The sequence below is a fragment of the Paroedura picta genome, chromosome 10 (genome assembly GCF_049243985.1).
Source record: "Paroedura picta isolate Pp20150507F chromosome 10, Ppicta_v3.0, whole genome shotgun sequence".
In the NCBI taxonomy this organism is placed as follows: domain Eukaryota; kingdom Metazoa; phylum Chordata; class Lepidosauria; order Squamata; family Gekkonidae; genus Paroedura; species Paroedura picta.
Window position 1 is genome coordinate 75,498,133 of NC_135378.1, and position 19,105 is coordinate 75,517,237.

The 19,105-nt window shown below is 41.3% G+C and overlaps 1 protein-coding gene across 5 annotated transcripts in view; it reads right to left on the reverse strand.

The window, feature by feature from the left end:
• CCSER1 (coiled-coil serine rich protein 1) overlaps positions 1 to 19,105 on the reverse strand; it is a 739,837-nt gene that overhangs the window by 271,791 nt on the left and 448,941 nt on the right. The window contains exon 10 of one of the 5 annotated variants that reach the window (XM_077300890.1): positions 15,528 to 15,840. The exons of the other annotated variants lie outside the window; for them this stretch is intronic. Coding sequence (XP_077157005.1) covers positions 15,760 to 15,840 — 81 coding nt within the window. The 3' untranslated portion in view covers positions 15,528 to 15,759. Of the gene's footprint in view, positions 1 to 15,527; positions 15,841 to 19,105 lie in introns of those variants that run through there. 5 annotated transcript variants of the gene reach the window in all.

The following is a 19,105-nucleotide window of genomic DNA, read 5'->3' on the forward strand; positions in this document are numbered from 1 at the left end:
GAGTAGCACCTTTAAGGCCAACAAAGAGTTAGTCAAGGGGTGAGCTTTTGGGTGCATGCACACTTCCTATGATGCAATGAAGAAGTGAGCATGTACATGAAATCTCATACCTTGAATAAGACTTTGTTGGTCTTAAAGCTGCCCCTGGACTCAAGATTTGTTCCATTTTGTGAGGCAGATGCCCCTGAGAGAGTCCTGAAAGAACTATAACTGGTCCAATGTTGCCCTGCAGGCCACATGTGTCCCAAAACAATTTACAATCATCTTTCCACAACAGGCACCTTGTGAGGTAGGTGGGGCTGAGAGAGTTCTCAGAGAACTGTGACAGGCCCAAAGTCACCCAGCAAGCTTCATGTGGAGGATTGGGGAATTAAACCTGCTTCTCCGGTTCTTTTAACTGCACCACAGTGGCCTGGCCTATCTAATTTTCATTAGTATTATGTATATGGAGTTCTAGGTCTTGTGTTGTTCTTGTGGCACCTTGTACCAGTCCAGAGTATGATCGTGGCGCTCTCAAAGCAAATGAGGGAGCTGAATTTTCTGATGAGGAGGGAGGGAGGGAGAAGAGGGATCTCAGGGGGTAAAATTTAAGAAATCCACTGACCAAACCAGTCATTTTTTTCCTCTGTAGCCGGGGGGGGGGGGGATTGAATTAACAAAGAGATGTTTTGTTTACTTTGTCTACATAGTCAATCCAAACCTCTCCCTTGCTACGTAATATTTAGATGCATATTCTCTCACAATGTGGTATCTGCTGTCACAATATAACCTGAACACATGCATGTTTACTCAGAAGTAAGCTATGTTACATTTAATAGGTAATAATCCCAAATGACACTATTCTCTCTCTCTCTCTCTCTCTCTCTCTCTCACCCAAAGAGAGAGAGAGAGAGAGAGAGAGAGAGAGAGAGAGAGAGAGAGAGAGAGAGAGAGAGAGAGAGAGAAACGTTTACTCGCTTGGACAATTGCCTGGATTCCAGAAGGGAAGCCAGGCACTTAACTAGCAAAAGCTTGTCTTGTAACGCCAAGCAGGGCCATTAGCATCAGATCCCAACGAGGCTTCCAGAATTATAGATTTCCAAAGTTTATGGGTAAATTCCAGGCTCTGGCATCTGGGTTTTCCAGCTGCCAAATTAAGTTCTGTCTGATGCCACAGCTGTTGACTATTTCTCTAGGATGGAAAGGGGAAGATGAATTAGCGAGGGACATGTCAGCTGTAGCAAGAGAAAGTGTTGAGATATTCAATTATGATCATTTCTGTGGCTAATTGCTTCTACATGTGCCAGTACCTGCTGCGCTGGTAATGCAGTTTCGCTATCTCAGTGCATGCACATGAAATCCGCAATCAACTCAAGAGGACAGGTAAGCTGAGTTGATAGGAACAGGAACAGAGGGATGAATTACACTGTCGTTTTCTTTGGTATCTTTCTTGCTTCAGAAACGGAAGATGGGAATACTTCTGGGATGGCTCTAAAGGAGCTGGTGTTGGCTTTTAATTTATTAGATAAACGACACGGTCAATATTCATGCAAGGTCGAAGATTGCTCAATACACACAGAGTAATCGCTTCTTTACTCGTGTACGACCATGAGATCCAGCATCTTTGGTGGTTGCTGAGTTTATACAATTGGTTTATTTTGTATTTCATTGATTCATTTCAAGCATTCCTGATTTTTTTTTAAAGTTTTAAAATGTGTACAAATTAAAATGCAAAACCTATATTCACAAACAAAAAGCACAATAAATAAGGCAGCCACTGCCAGGAATAACAAATATTCCTGCTCTATGTTCTATTGCAAATGTTCTGCATGAGACCATTCTTGCATTGCTTTTCCATGGCTATCCTGTCCCTCTTCTTCACACTCAATCACTTGCACTTCACACTCAATCACTTGCACTTCTTCCCACTCACCCACTTGCGTATTAACTTATAACTGGAGTCCTTGCTTGCCACAATCCTGTCGACATGGAAAAGACAGTAGATAGGAAGCTTTGTGGCTCTTCTAGTTTTGAACATTTTGCATGTGTGATTTCCAAAGCTGAACTTTTTTATTTTATTTTTAATCATATGTTCTTAACTGGCTTACAATTGCTTTGCTCATTCTTGGGGTGCCAAATTGGGGAAATTCATCTGACCCAAGGCTGCCGGGTGATTCATGGCATTTCCTGGCTTAGATAAAAAGGTAACAACAATTAATATGCATGTTGAAAATGGCTAAAGCGTTCAAAAGGACTTGGGTTGGATCCAGCCAGATTTTTCATTCAATCTGGCCTCCCACTCATATGGCGTTTGCCCATGAATCTTTTGTGAGGTCAAAAATGACCCCTCCTCCGGGTTGAGAAACCCTGCCCTAGGGGGATTCCGAGGTTCCACCGGGAGGCTGGCATCCCTCTGCATATCTTAGATTTCCAGTTTAATATTGCTTCAAGGCCAGTGTTCTCTGCACTTAACTGCAGCAGCTCTATGGGCCTGAGTCAGAGAGGCTTGGATATCATCTCTTACCTGATTCTCTTATCTGGATATGCCAGAGACTGAATGCTGTATCTCCAAGGCGGGTTAAGTATGATATTCACTGAAGGCAAATTATTTGAACGACAAAAACCACACCCCAGTTTTGTCATAATGTTGAATCCTGATTAAATCCAGAGGCATTTTTCTCAACCCAGTTTTAATGCAAATTTATACACAAATTGGATTTCTACATGCAAAGTGGAACTCAGCACTATAACCACCATCCTGTTCCTCCCCTGTTTTAACATTGTCTGTCCCCCCCTCCCCCAGCTTCAACTGGCTGTCTTAAGCATCGTTATACATAGCAGGAGTATAAAACTGGGTTGAACTAACCAGGGTTAGTCATTTCCTTTTACAGCCTGGTTCCTTACATGAGTTTTACTGATGGAAATTGCCCAGGATATTTGCATGCAATGTTGAACCTGACTTCAGAAAAAAAAAAGAAGAAGCTATCCCCCTTATAACACAGCCATGGCATCAAGTTGAAGGTATTTTCACAGCATCAGTAAAAACTATTTACTGAAAGGTGGAAGCGAGGTACAAGCCAGGATTTCATGGAGGGGATTTCCCCCCTCTCTTCCAAGACTTTAAAGCAAAAAGGCAAAACCAATCAATGTGCAATGCTGGTAGTCCATAACTGAACCAGACGACTCTGCCTTAGCAGAATATAAAGTATAACTTTCCCTCCCGCAATAACTATTGATTCCCTGGTTTCCAGTGCTTTGGAGCTACGGGCTTTTATTCTGATGGCTAAGATCTGAAGGAGGTTGCACACCTGCTCTGATTTCAGGCAAAGAACATATAGACAGCTCACTGAGAAAGCTTTAAGACAGTTACCTACGATGGGGAACTTTAATGGTGCGTCGCTTGAAAAAAAGTACACTGGATCCTAACACAGACAATATTTACTGGGTATGACTGCTTTCTTAAGTTAATTCCAAAGGCTTTTAAATATTGGGCTTGACATAATTTAGCAGTTTGTGGGAAGTATGCAAGAAACGGAAGGCTGAATCCCTGATGTCTCAAGTTTATATTTTAAAAAGTTCTTAGTTGGCAGGGCTCTTGAAAGTCTGCTCCTGTGACAACTAAGAGCCACTACTAGCTAAGACGCTGACAGAACAGGATGGAATGTCACCAATTATCATGTGTCCCATAGTGAGAGGTGGATCCACCAAGAGGATCAAAATATCCACAAGGACAGGGCACCCAGGAGATAAGGCATTTCTGTAAATCTAAGGTAACTTCCAAGTTTTGAGAGGGGCAACAATGATTTGTAAAACAAAAAATGTACAGAAGGAAAAAGGTACTAGCGATACATGTACACACAAAGTGGCAAAAATTACACACAGATGGCATTTTGCTATAGCAACCCAAAATGGTGCCTGTAGAAGGACTGGGTATATTCCAGGTGACTTGCATTACTGTAGCTCATGGCCAACTGGGTAAGGGTCTAGAATCCATTGGCCCTTCCCCCCCAAGAACATGCAGGACTCTACAGCCAGTTATTTATTCAGGCATACAGTGAAAGGAAGCGGTTGACAGCACTCTTCCTGTCTCATGGCTCAAAAATTCCCCTCACTGCTCTATCTGCCAGCTTCTCTCAAAACTTTACAAGCATCCAGATTTGGTTGAGTGGCTGTCCCCACCTACTCCCAGCTGCTGGATCTGTTGTCTCCAAAGTTGTTAGCCCTCACCAGTTCTGCATTTGCCTTTTCTGAGCAGGTCTTTTAGAGCTACTGAGGAACCCTTTTGCTTCCAGCTGTCCCTTAGGGCTTTCCTCTTGAGGAGAACCTCCTGGCCTCTGGTAAGTGGGCTCCCTCTTCAGCCTGTGCCTGAACCAGTGCCTTATATAGTGTGGCCAACACCAGAAGGCAAATGAATGCAGGTAAGGAGACAGGAAAAGATGGGGGAAGAGGCTGCAAGGAGGTGGCAGTAGATCCTTAAGGGGAAGCAGAAGTGGGGGGGTGAGCCAAGATGGAAATGAAAGAGTAAATATGGGGTGGCCTGAACTCACCAAGTAATTCTCTACACATGCCAGAAACAGCAGCCTCTAAGCAAATCCCACCAACCGCGCTTTCTGTAGTTTCAAATGAATAGCCATGTTGGTCTGAAGTTGTTGTTGTTGTTAGGTGTGAAGTCGTGTCCGACCCATCACGACCCCATGGACAATGATCCTCCAGGCCTTCCTGTCCTCTACCATTCCCCGGAACCCATTTAAGTTCACATCAACTGCTTCAGTGACTCCAGCCAGCCACCTCATTCTCTGTCGTCCCCTTCTTCTTTTGCCCTCAATCGCTCCCAGCATTAGGTTCTTCTCCAGGGAGTCCTTCCTTCTCATGAGGTGGCCAAAGTATTTGAGTTTCATCTTCAGGATCTGACCTTCTAAGGAGCAGGCAGGGCTGATCTCCTCTAGGACTGACCGGTTTGTTCGCCTTGCAGTCCAAGGGACTCGCAAGAGTCTTCTCCAGCACCAGAGTTCAAAAGCCTCAATTCTTTGACGCTAAGCCTTCCTTATGGTCCAATTTTACAGCCATACATTGCAACTGGGAAGACAATAGCCTTGACTAAACACACTTCTGTTGGCAGGGTGATGTCTCTGCTTAAAATCAGAGTCCAGTAGCACCTTTAAGACCAGCAAAGGTTTATTCAAGGTGTGAGCCTCACACCTTGAATAAATCTTTGTTGGTCTTAAAGGTGCTACTGGACTCTGATTTTTCTGCAGATGTTATTTCAAGCACAACGGCCATCTAAAACTCTCAGACACAAGACACTGATTGCTGAGTGAGCAGTTGGGACACAGGCTAGGTTGAATCAGCCCTAATTTTTTACCTGAATTAGTGCAGCCACAAAACTAGCACTGCATGCAATCGAGCTTCAAAGAGCAACCTGACTTGTTGGAAATGTATCTTCTGTTGTCATTTCATATTCCTGTGCAATGTTCTCGGAAACCCCTGACTACAGTACCTTTTGATGTGTGTGTGCGCGCCCCCCCCCATTCCAGAGCAATGTGTTAATGGGTCCAAATCCCTTTGTATAATCTTCACATGCTCTCATCCTGTTGTATCATTAACGTTAATGTTCTGCTTTGTTCTTAACAAGCAGGAATTTGCATTACTTTGGGAGGGGGTGGATAAATAAATGAATTCTAAAGCTGTACGATATTAAAACGGTATATACAGTTCACAGCCAGCCAGCAATGCTCATATACATTTCTATTAGGATAGATAGATAGATAGCAGCAGGTCAAGGATGAAAATCAAGATAATCTATCTAGCTTCCATTATTTGCATTATGTATGTCACAGATGGAGTGAAGTACACTGGTGGGATAATATCCTTTTAAGCTCTTACCATTTAAATATGCTTACAGATTAAGGTGCGCCGGAAAGCATAATGCACAGCTCAGCCTAGGAAAATCTGTATCATATTCTTAATATAAATCCTGTTTTAACCCCAGGCTAAAACTACTAGGTGTCATAAAAGGTACTTAACAAATCAGAAAAATGTCTCACGTCTCCAGCTAGGCAATCAGTTTGTGTTAACCCCAGACTTTTCCGCTTGAGTCCTGTTCAAAGTTTGCACAGGAAGGGCAGTAGTCTTCAACTGGACCCCTGGGCCTACTTTCTGGTTCTAAGCATTCTGGGAAGGGAAAGGGAAGCCCCCAGGCAGTCCTAGAGGATGACTCCCCGACTGCCTATTATTCCTTCTTTTAATAGAATTCATATACAGCTACTTTTGGTTAAATGCATTGAAAGATATATGCCATTTTGTAAGTATTATAGGGGCAACATCACATTTCCTATTTGTGCTCACTTCTCCCTTGCTTTTGGGTAGATCCAAAACATAGCCCTAATGTCACTTCCTATTTCTCCCTGCCAACCTTGTGGGAGCTGGGGATCTCTTGCAATTATAGCTCATCTCTAGACTACAAAGATCAGTTCCCCAGGAGAAAATTACTGATCTGATGGGGGACTCTGTGGCAATACATCCCAGAGGTCTCTCCCTGTCCTGAATCCTGCCCTTCTTGGGCTCTATTCCCCAGAATCTAAATGCATTTCCTAACCTTTTGGCAACTCTTTTCCTCAACCAAACCTCAAACCCAATTCCTTTCTGAATCAAATGGGACTCTACCTTCTTATCCTGTATGATCTGTAATCTACCTGTGCTACTTATTTTAGATCACTAAACTTTCTGTTCTTCCCTGTCTTGATAATTTAGATCTGTTTGGCCAATTATGTCTCTTGGTCTGAGAAATCCACTGATTCGATGGACTGTGCCACTACTATATTTTTGAGTGGGGTGGGGATCTTAGAATGTGCCACTTTGGAAGATAATCTCTTGAAACCCACATAATCAGTACAAATCCAGAGAAGAGTTCATTTTGGCCCAATATAAGCATGCCATACTATACCAGGTTCTTTTAAATACGCAACAGTCAACACAACTTGTGGTCAGCAAAGATTTATGAACAGTGTGATAAATACCTTAGTTTCAGGCAGTAGCTCTGATTTCCTCCTTGAGTCCTTTGCTGTCTTCAATAAATATGCAAAATCTGTTCCTTGCATATGTAATTACACCAAGAGGCATAGTTATCTTCAATGAATTTGGACACACTTCTCATTTTTTAAGGGCACTTCAAGTATGCTATAATGCCTCATAAGCTCTTAGAAGAGTCTTATGTATATATGCAAAAAAAATGAGATGGTAACAATGTGGAGACAATATAATGGACTGTTCCACTTCAGACTACTGGTGGCTGTGGAACATGCCATAAACCCATAGCTGATATGTGGCAAAACCATAGTGCTTTCAAAGAGGGTTGCCTACCCCCAGGTGGCACCTAGAGAGCTCCCACTCTTACAATCGATCTCCTGGGAACCAAGATCCGTTCCCCTGGAGAAAACAATAGTTCTGCAAGTTGTATTCTGTGGAAATATACCTGGTGAGGTCTCTGACCACCCCAAACTTTGTCATTTCCAGGTTCTACCACCAAAATCTCCAAGTATTTCCCAAGGCATAACTGGCAACCATAATTTCAAGAGTTGTTCGAAGGCGGTTTGCTATAGTCTGTCTCCGCATTGCAAACCAGGACTTCCCTGATGGTGTCCCATCCAGATACTAATCAGAGTTCAAGCCTGCATAGTTTCCTGTGGCTGCAGGTAGCCATTCAAGTGGGTAGCCATGTTGGTCTGAAGTAACAAAACAAAAATGGAGCCCAATGGCATCCTTAAGACCAACAAAGATTTATTCAAGGCGTGAGCTTTCGTTCACTTCTTCAGAAAAATGGCACAAGGATCATGAGAGTACAGATATAAGGCAAAAGTCAATTAGTGGCAAATTAGCAAACAGTGTCATATTATCCAAATTATAGAGTATGGCAATTCTTTGCTAAAACAGCTAATCAGTCCTTTTGAGTTCAGTTGTAGTTCACAAAACATTGGGGTAATAAACATGTTAAGGTTAATAATGGGAGACACTTTCCCTGTTATGAAAAGAAATAAGCAAAAGAGACTAGTTGCTTGCCCCATCTGTCTCTACTGAAGCATGGAAGCATCCCCATATGACACAAGGTGCTCAGTTTGTTATTTTGTTTTGAGACCAGAGAGTTAGATTCTGAATTTTGGACTCAGGACAAAATAACACACTAAGCACTAGTCTCTTTTAGTTATTTCTTTTCACATTTGGATGTTATGACTCAGTTTACTCATTTGCCACTAATTTATTTTTGCCTTATATCTGTACTCCTATGATCCTTGTTCCATTTTGTCTGAGGAAGAGTGCCTGCACTCAAAAGCTCATGCCTTGAATAAATCTTTGTTGGTCTTAAAGGTGCTACTGGACTCTATTTTTGTTTAAGTGATTTTACCTATTTATTATGTTTAGACTCCTGTATATTATTATGGTAAGAGCCTCCTGTGGCGCAGAGTGGTAAGGCAGCCACCTGAAAGCTTTGCCCATGAGGCTGGGAGTTCAATCCCAGCAGCCGGCTCAAGGTTGACTCAGCCTTCCATCCTTCTGAGGTCGGTCAAATGAGTACCCAGCTTGCTGGGGGGTAAACGGTAATGACTGGGGAAGGCACTGGCAAACCACCCTGTATTGAGTCCGCCAAGAAAACGCTAGAGGGCGTCACCCCAAGGGTCAGACATGACTCGGTGCTTGCACAGGGGATACCTTTACCTTTACCTTTATATTATTATGGAACATTTTAATTGATTTGAAACAGTATTTTCATTCTGATGAAAATCACCCTGAGCTCTTTAAAAGAGAGATATAAAAATGCAATAATATATAAATAAAAAATAAATTGTGATCTGATTAGGTTGGGCTAGCAAGGACCATCTCAGTCAGGGCTCAGACTATAGGTATAGGGTCACATTTTGGGATTCTTCCAAATGTTAAAAAGAAATCCTTGCAAACAGAACTCTGTCGCATTAAGTGGGGGTGGTGGTGCTGTTGTGCTAGTTTTATGCATGTATGCATGGAAGCTTTATTTAATATGAAAGAGGATTCAAAGCTGATATTCACCCCTCGCAGTCTCAGTGCTGTGTGAACTGGGCATACTATATCAGAGTGGCATTAAAATTACAAATTTGCCGATGAGATTAGGAGGAGGAATATTAAGCTCTGCATTAATTCAATAGTACCGCTATATAAATGTGACCTTCTGAAGTCAAAATCAGTAAAATAAAAAAAGAGTACGTTTTATTCATCACCCAAATCAGTCAATCTTGGAGAAATTAAATCTAATAGAACAGAAGGTGACAGCTCAGAAATGAAGAGGCAAAAATGGCAAGATCCAGGATGATTTATTTTAGGCAGGCTCTACCAAAAACAGACTTTTCATTTGAAGCCCTTGCGCGCTTATCAAAATCTCTTTCTACATATTCACTTTTTTTTTTGCATTCTCTGAAGTTTCATTTTAGTCTCATTATCATTTGTTTCACTGACTTTAACATTCATGTGACAAATGATGATTTGCAACGTTCTTAAATGGATTTGCATCATGCTTGGGGTTCAGATAAGAGCTGCTCTTTAAAATCTAAAATGGAAACCAACAGCTAAGAATCTTATGCCAGAAATCTGGGACCCCAATTTGGATTTTGGATCGCTTTGTACAGTTAGAAATGTCAAGGGGAAGAAGGAGGACAAATTCTCTTTGGAACATGAACACGTTTTTCTCCAAGTTCAACTTGGATACCAGTGATGGAAGATTATTATTTTTAACCTTGGAGATTTTGCTAATAAACACTTGGTAGAGTTTAACCTGTATTTATTTAGGTCATTTTAATGCAAATAGATGTTCAGTCCTGCAAGTGTATGAGGTACTCTCTCAGTTCATTTGTCAATCATCTAGAAATCTTGGTCATCCTCACATCTCAATAACAGCAGAAATGTAGCTCTGTGGGGCAGCAGGAGATAAATAAGTAACTGGAACTTTAGCTAAAAAAATGTTTGTATCTTTTTACTCTTGAACAAAAGGCTGAACATGCAACTCTGCTACACACAGGAAATCTACAAAACGGTTTTGTTGTTTTTATTGCTCAGTTCATCAAAGTAAGCACATCAGAAACAATTTTAAAAGCCCTCCCGCTATAGAGCCAGCTTTGTGTAGTGGTTAGGCGTGTCAACGTCTAATCTGGCGAGCCAGGTTTGATTCTCCCACATGCAGCCAGCTGGGTGACCTTGGGCTCGCCACAGCACTGCAAAAGCTCTTCTGATTGAGCAGTAATATCAGGGCTCCCCCAGGAATGCAGTGGGCGCTAGCGGCAGGCCCCCCATGACAGCGTTGCCACCACCTTACCTGGTGCTCCTGCTGGCTGTGGGGCCAATGACAACTTTGTTGTGCCATTTCAGAACAACATGGCTACCCACTAGAATCTAAATTAGAACAAGCCATAGCTTCAAGCCTACTTGCTGTACTCTCCCCAACTTAATTTGTAGGAAGAGAGATGAGAAAGCATTACCAGATATGGCTGGGCAAATGGCAGGAGCCCAGAACAAAACATGGAGGAGTTCCATTAGCAACAGCATAACATCCGTTCTGGAAGAAATGAGGAAGTGATGCCACACCTCTCTAGGAATTTCTGGAAACTCTATGAAAACTGTTAAAATAGAGAACTCACAACTATTTCCCCCCCACAGACAAAAGTGAAAATAAAAATTCAATCCCTTCTTTCAGGTAAACATGGAATTCAGTAACCTGGGTCAGAATTCAAATCAATATTCCACAGGTAAAACCAGTTAAGAAGTTCTAATCTTTTTCTTCCATGTTGCTGATATTTAGGATCCATTCTGTTGGACAGATTGCTGCCCTTGAGAGAGGGAAATGTGTAATAAGTCATCTACCAATGCTGCTTATGTCTTCAGAAACTTCTGTATCCATAAATATAATGTTATAGTATACCGCTCACCTTCACCTCTTCAGCCAAAGGAAATGTATTCTGATGTAATGCAATGCATTGAGAGAACACTTATGCCCATCATTTTATGGAGATGGATGGTTGCCCAAGAAATATCTTACCTCATGATAGGATGGTGGGATGTCTCCTTCCTTTTAACTCCATTGTTTCATGTCTTCTTGTTAAAACAGGCATGCATTTAAGAAAGTTTACTGGGATCTTTGTTTGCCCAGATGCAACCTATTACATCTTATTGGTTTTGACACTCCATCATTTAATAATATATATATTTTAAATCAGTGCATGATAAGTTCTATGTGGAACATTCATAAAGGCTGCAACAGTTCTCTTCACTTTGAAAGATTCAAATCATAACCTTTGCTTCCATTCTGAATCACAAAATGATGCTTGCCTATGAATGCTTCTGGGAAACAAATTGTACAATGGAAGTACTTCAATAGAAACCTTCTAGAGCGTTTGCTGGCAGGGGCTCATGGGAATTGTAGTCCACGCACATCTGGTGGACCACAGGTTGACTACCCCTGTTCTAGAGGAATGATATGATGTGGATCAGTCCCAAAACTCATTGGTAGATTATATACATTCTAGAACTGAGGTTAACTATAGCACCATTTTATAGGTAAATCTCCTAAATTGCAGAATTATTTAATTTTTTTAATCTAACCATCTGATACACACAGAAGAACACAATGAGATTGTTCTGTTGAATTCTCCCTCCCTACTTCCTCTGCCACATAACCTATGTCATTTGCCTAAATTCTCATAACAAATCACAGGAGATTTTAACACAGAGATGGTTCACAGTAGCTTCATGTACATACACTTCATATTTGGGAACCATTACCGCTATTAACAATATTCAAGTTGGAATGTTCAAAATATGACATCTCCCCAATCTGAAAATATGAGCCCATATCTGAGGGGAGCCCACAGCCTTAAGACTTTTTGTGTTCGGTTCCACAAAAGGCAGATAAGTCTTTCTCCAAACAAGCCTACAATTCACTAGACTCCCCTACCAACCCTTTTGCTTCTCCTAAACATACCTAGATGCAAAGCAACAATAAGAGTATTAAAGTATCTTCCTTTAGCTCCCCCTCACTGTAGCTCCCCCTCACTGGCAGTCTTCAAGCAAAGGTTGGATACACAATTTTCTTGGATGCTTTAGGACGCTTTGGGCTGATCCTGCGTTGAGCAGGGGGTTGGACTAGATGGCCTGTGTGGCCCCTTCCAACTCTATGATTCTAAGATTCTATTCCTCTACTATTTTAAATCAATATGTGTTCAATTTCTCCTTTAGACCAGTGGTTCTCAGCAGGCAGGCTGGCCTCAATGGTGGGACACAGCCTCAATGGTGGGACACAGAATTAGTCTAGGTGGAATGTAGTTTTTTCATAACAGTGACTAACAATTCACCCTCTCTCAGTCCCCATGTCCACTTCCATGTGTGATTTACTGACTCCTGATAACCTACCTGTATGACTTTATGATATGCTACAATTTACCTTGGACACTCAAATGTCTCCTGATCCCCAACCCCGTTCTTCTAGTCTATCAGTAAGTATTTCTGATGTCATGCTGCCTGCCTGCCTGCCCTACCTACCAGGGATTATTAACTGTATTTCTCCATCTCCCCCAATTGTACAATTACCAGCAGCTACATCACAGACCCCAGAGAGGAATGTGGGTGTGTCCTGAACTCTCTCTGTGCACATAAAAATAAACGTCTTGTTGCCTTCATCATTTATCTTTGTCCGAAGTTCTTCCGAACGACGGAAAGGGAGGTTGAATTTTTGTGACAGAAACCTTTACAATCCAGGATTTTAGTGCCACATATAAATTCCCAATGTACATATCAATCACATTCCAAGAAAGTACTCTCTTGACAATCCAAATGGGTTTTTACAAACTGCACTGACAGCCAGGAGGTTCACAGCACTGGGCCAAAACACTCCACTTGGTTCTCTTGCATGCAGTGGACTTATTTTTCTTTTCGTTTCTGTGCATGTACAGAATAAAAATAAGAAGCTTACAAAAGCACATTGGCATTCCTAGTACTAGACAAGTGGCTTCATACTCTTCATGTTTGGCCAGTTACTTTAAGTCCTACCCACAGAAATGGCCATTAGCCAGCAATGGAGAAGAAGAATGTGAGTTCCCTTTCTCTTATTAGTTCAACCTTTCATATAAGGACTGGGAGGGAGGGCAGCATTAGTAAATATGGAATTAAATATGTCAGAATTGTTATAGGATTACTGGCTAGACCTGAGAAATTATCCCAGAAAAGGTTCGGTATTGTATCCAGATTTGCATTGTAATGACATTCACAACATTAATATTTTTGAGCTTGATAGTTTATGAAACTGCCTGGAGACTGGAGTGTTACAGTTTGGCCTTGGGGACAATTTTATTATTGATGAGCTGCTTGTCCAGACAAATCTATGAGGAAATGTTCCAGGAAACGGGGTGGGGTGGAATAGCTAGGCATCAGGGATGCCTTCGATGTAGTTTAGCATGCCTTACTCCCATGGAGGAGATCAACTGTGCCTATTTCATTGATGGGTCTGTTCTCAGCTACAGAAGGAGATCTACTGAGGATATTAACAGTCATGTCGAGCAGGGGGGGAGAGGAAATCCAGCTGAGTAATATTTCCCCATGGGTCTACTATTTGTCACTAACTTCATTATTGACTGGGGAAAGGGTAGGATTTAGTTCAGAAAATCATAGCATTAATTAAATACTGTGCACGGAAAAAGAGAAAGATCAGCAAAGAAGGAGAGGCTGAAAAAAGAAAGAACAATCAAGTTTGCATTTTGCAAGTAACTAATACATTTAAAAAACAATAGACCCTCAAATCAAAGAGGAATCTCCAGTTAGGACAGCAGGAAATGAACTGGAAGAAATAAGTATGGAGGTGGATAAAAAGATCTACTGATAGATCATGGTTGCTACATTACACTGAGAATACAAAGCTGGATAATGAGATATCTCCCATAGCTACATAATGTTGCTTGGGCTTACTGAAGGTTCGGGGAGGGTATTTTTCACACATTACAATCACTTGCCAAACCAGGATATTTATGGATAGCTTCTAATTCACCCATTCCAACTCATTGGCTTGCTTGAACACAATAAAGATTTGTAATTTGAAACACAGTAATGAAATATTGTACCTAAGAGAATTTCTCAACAAGTCAAATAAGCTGGGCATGATTAAGTTCCACCGAAACTAAAAGAACAAGTTAACCACAGCTACCTTCCCCTTTACTTTCAATAGATGTTAATCATGGTCATCATCAGCGGTAAGGCAAAGATGGCACAACGAGTTATCAGTATTGCTTTGCAAAATTAAGTGGGGTGCATCCATCCATCCTCCAAGGAGGCTTCCTCCATCCAAAGCTTAGACTTAAGTTAAAGAAGGATAAACAAAGAGTGAGGAAAAGGGGAAGATTGACTCCATGAGAGTTTGGAAACTGGAGTCCCAGGGGCTACAGAGAGGGTCCCATTTAGTTAAACTCAGAAGCACAGAGGAACAGAGTTTGTGGTACCTCACAATATGCAACCCTTCTGCTTCCTGTATTCAGTGGGCTGGCAAAATCAGAGGGGCGATTTGGCTTCTTGTTTAATGTCAAACTTCCCAGAATGAATTAAATCTAAAGATTGCAAGAGATTCTTTGGTGTGTTCAAACAAGCGGGTATACTGTGGGACTTAATGTGGTACACAGGTTAATAGGCTGGATTAGACTCTGGGAGACCTGGGCTCAAATTTGCAATCAACCATCTAGCTCACTTAGAGTTGCCAATTCCAGGTTGGGAAATAACCTGGAGATTTTGGGGGGTGGAGCCTGAGGAAGACAGGGTTTTAGGAGGGGAAGGACTTCCAAGGTAGCCATTTTCTCCAGGTGAACTAATCTCTGTCGCATGGAGAACAGTTGTACTCCTACGATATCTCCAGACACCACCTAAATGTTGGCAATCCTCAATTCACTAGATGACCCTGGGGCAGTTACACTCAGAGTAACCTACCACAAAGTGTGGTAGTGAGAAGAAAGTGACGGAGGCGAGAAGATTGTACTTAGACTTGAGCTTCTTGAAGGGAAGGGTCATATGAAAATGTGATGCAAAGAAATATTAGTCTTGGATTGTTAAATCTTGGCTTTGAATCCCTGTTTTTGCTAGTCATATTCTCTTAGTTTAATCTATTTTTCAGAATGGTTGTAAGGGAAGAAATGGGATAGTCCCCCATATGTAACATACCCTTTGGAGGACAGAACTGCAGAATCAATAAACTGCAAGTATTTATGGGCTGTATCATAGAGTACTTTGGCTAATACAAACCTTCAATGTGTATTTGGACATCTGACAAATGGAACATCCAGTGAAATTATAAAGATTTCTTCAGTGGACACTGCTCATTCCTTGAGAACACTGCTGTTAAGCATTCTACTCATACCCCAATGTAAGCTATTTACTTAATTTACAAATTAAGCAATTTACTCATACCCCAGTTCCCTGTAGGTATAAATATGGAATATAAGACCACTCCCCCGGCTCTCAACCAAGGATAATACAACCATACACATTCTGGAGGAAAAAAATATGTTTTATTTTGGTAAGGTAAAATCCATTCATAATAATTTATTGCTAATAATTTAATAAAATATTTGTTAATGCTGCAAAGAACAGTGGAAATACTTTTTGTTTAATACCAAATAAGGCTTTCTGTCCCAGGAAAAATATGGTGAAATCAGCCAAACCCCTAAGAGAAGGACAGATCCTTTCTCAGGCAAAATCAGTAAACTAAATGGGTGTGTCTCCAAGTCTCTTTCTTTAATTAAATAATGTTGATACCAAAGAGATGCTGATTGGTTTGTAAACTGAACCTTCAGTACAGGAAGAATTCCACAGGGCCTTTAATAGGAAGACAAAAAAAAAGGGAAAAAAAAGGAAATGATAAATGAAGTCTCAAAGATGAAGTTGCATGCATGACTGGTAGCAGAGACACAAAATGCTATTTGCATTACAGATGCTTTGTACTCCAAGACTGAATTAAAAATATTTAACCAGAAACAATAATAACTGATTGAAATAAGTATAACCATGCCCTTAATACCTTCTCTCTCTCATCTAAAACATTTCATTTTAAAAGGGGGGAAAGTCCCTGGGACAATTGCATCAGTTGGGGGGGGGGTGAAATAATTAGGAAAGAACTGAGTGCCAAAGGTAAACAAGATAAATTGATAAGAATCTACAGAATTATATTAGAGTATCTTCCTTGTTATAGTCAGAATCCGCTCGGCTGCTGCAAAGGAAATCTGGCTGTATTCCACATACACTATAATGTTTTAGCAATTTGTGGTGAGTTGCTGGGGAACTGGTGTAGTCAAGAGACGGGGCTGGCAGTAATGAATTCAAATCTCATATCTGCCAAAAACTGACCAGAAAGCTTCAGGCAAACCCGCCTCTCGTAGGTTCCCCCTCCCCATCCCAAACAGACACCTCTTACAGAGTTGTTGGAAGGCCCGCAAGATAACCTGCATCAAATCTTTACAGAATGCTAAAGATTATTAGAAATTGATGATTAGTAGCCAGAAACCAAACTAATTTAACTTGATTGCATTTTGCCCGGATGAACACAAAATGGGGAAACATTTGAGACTATTCAGCTTTAAAAGTCAGCAGTGGAATGCAGGACAAAACAGCAGTTATAGTTTCTACGAAGAATGAAACAAGAAACATTGTATGACACAGTTTTAGAGTGTGGTAATGTCGGTCCAGTAGCATCTTACAGACCTATAAGGTTTTCAGGGTGTAAGCTTTCAAGAGACAAAGCTCACTCGAGCTTTTAAACTCACAGGCTTATGTCTAAGGCAGGGGTGGGCAAACTGTGGCCCTCCAGATGTCCATGGACTACAATCCCCATGAGGGGCTCATGGGAACTGTAGTCCATGGACATCGGGAGTACCACAGTTTGCCCATCCCTCGTCTAAGGTGTTTCTCGACTCAGTTTACCTGAATGGAATATATTTGCCAGCCTATTCAATTTAAATCTCGAGTCTAACATGGAGGATTTCAATATGATCCTGACATGTCCACGGGCCTGTGTAAATATTATAGCAAGCTCCATGTGGTGAAGATCACCATACAGCTTTTGACATCTCTACACAACATTTCTTTCTCAAAGCTGAGACAATGTGACAAGAGTTACCTCATTTGAGATGGACTAGCTGTCATGTTGAGCCATTTGAAATGGCCACTGCAAGGAGGTCGTAATTTCTAAATTAAACTTCATCTTACTGTTGTAAAAGTTTGCCTCCTTGGCACCTATGTCCTCGGTCTCTCTGAAGGTTAATCAGGGCTGAGTTATTAAGGCAAGGGTTGAAGATGGGGAAATTCGGGACGTGCTTGGGAATAATGTAAAAGAATGCAGACAGATCTCTCCAGATAACTGAAGGAGAAGGAAGAAACCAAGATAAATGAGAGTTTCTGCAAAACACTTAACATTCTGGAATAAGCAGAGCTATTAGGTATGCTTTATTAACCATGGTGATCAAATAAGGACTAATTCAAACATTCTGGATTGAAAGCAAAGCTGTAGCCTTTCTTCATCTAAATCAAACCGTTGAACATGTCTGTCCGTTGCTGTTGGGGGAATCAAGATTGACACCTTCTCTCCACTCATGTTGTTGAGATGTGACAATTGGCTGCACAGGAAGAATCCCGCCTCCCCCCCCCCCCCCCCAGTCTAACACGAAAGGACATTTACCAGTACTGTATTGTTGATTGTAAAGGCTGCTCTCATCTTGGTATCCCTACAATTGTGCCTATCTGCAACACAGTGTTGTCAACTCTGGATCCAGAAATACCTGGAGATTAGAAGGCAGATCTGGGGAAGGTGGGCTTTAGGGAACGACCTCAGTAGAGTATAATATTATACAATCCAACTTCCAAAGCCATTTTCTCCAGAGGCAGAATGAAATTTCTAAATAAATAAATAAGCTATTCAAGTAGTTTAGAAATCAGTGGTCATTCTGGAGGATCTCCAGCTCCCACCCTGGAGACTGGCAATTCTGCTGCAGCATAGGTAAACAGGGAATCTCCAAGATTGCACAGATATACGGTAAAAGAATCCTTAATACCGATGCTAATAGTACAGGAATCGTTTATCAAACTGTCTGAACGAAGGCATAATCATGTTCATTATGTTAATTAAAGATCTACATCAACAATGGCAATAAAACTTAGTCCATCTGTAGTTCATCATTCAGTTATAGGATTAGGAACTCAACTGCTGAGAATTCATGTCGCTCTGAAACAGCTGTGGTTGTAGCAAGCTAGTTGCAAGGTATCCAAGAGCTGTCACCTAACCCTAGTTGCTTGCAGTGGGACAGAAATGTAGCAATTCCCTTTTATCGCATCACATGACCACATTCCTGCTAAGATCTTATAAAGAAATATAAAAGGCCAGAAAAGCATGCAAGGACCTGCTGGCAAATGTGCATAATTTCATAAATATTGGGAAAGTCTGGTTTGGATGGCACATAAAATAGGCTAAATGTAATGTAAGAATACCCTGCAGAACTGTTTGTTTGGCACAATCCTATTGCTGAGGAAATTAAAAAAAATGAGATTAAAAAAATGAAAGTGTTACCATGATTAAAGCTTGCAGATCTTTGGGTGTATGAAGTCATCAACATGATAAATGGAGAGACACCACTATTTTATGAAAAGATCCGAGGTTAGAAAGATTATGAAAGAGGTTGAAGTCTCTTTCCTATTAAAGTGGTTTTAAAAGATAAGTCACTCTAACATGATTCACCCCCCGCCCCTGAGTCAGAAGAACTGGTTCTATGGACAGCTCTCCACCCACCTGTTATGATCTACTACAAATGTATATTGGTTCTAAACCCCTATTGGGACTCCCTGCCCAGCATTCTGGGAAACGTCGACTTTTGAACTGCCAAGAGTTTTCTGTTTGACATGTCTGTTCTCCTTCATGACCTCTGTAGGTTTACCATTCAACTTCACTGACTATTATTAAACTAGACCAAGGCTATACAGTGCTTCCAGTCCAGCCTCATGATGACCGTTTATGCACTGGGAACTTCACTGCCCCACCCTTCTGTCAGGAGCAAAGAATGGGGGAGGATGAGGTGCACCAGGCCATATGCTTCCC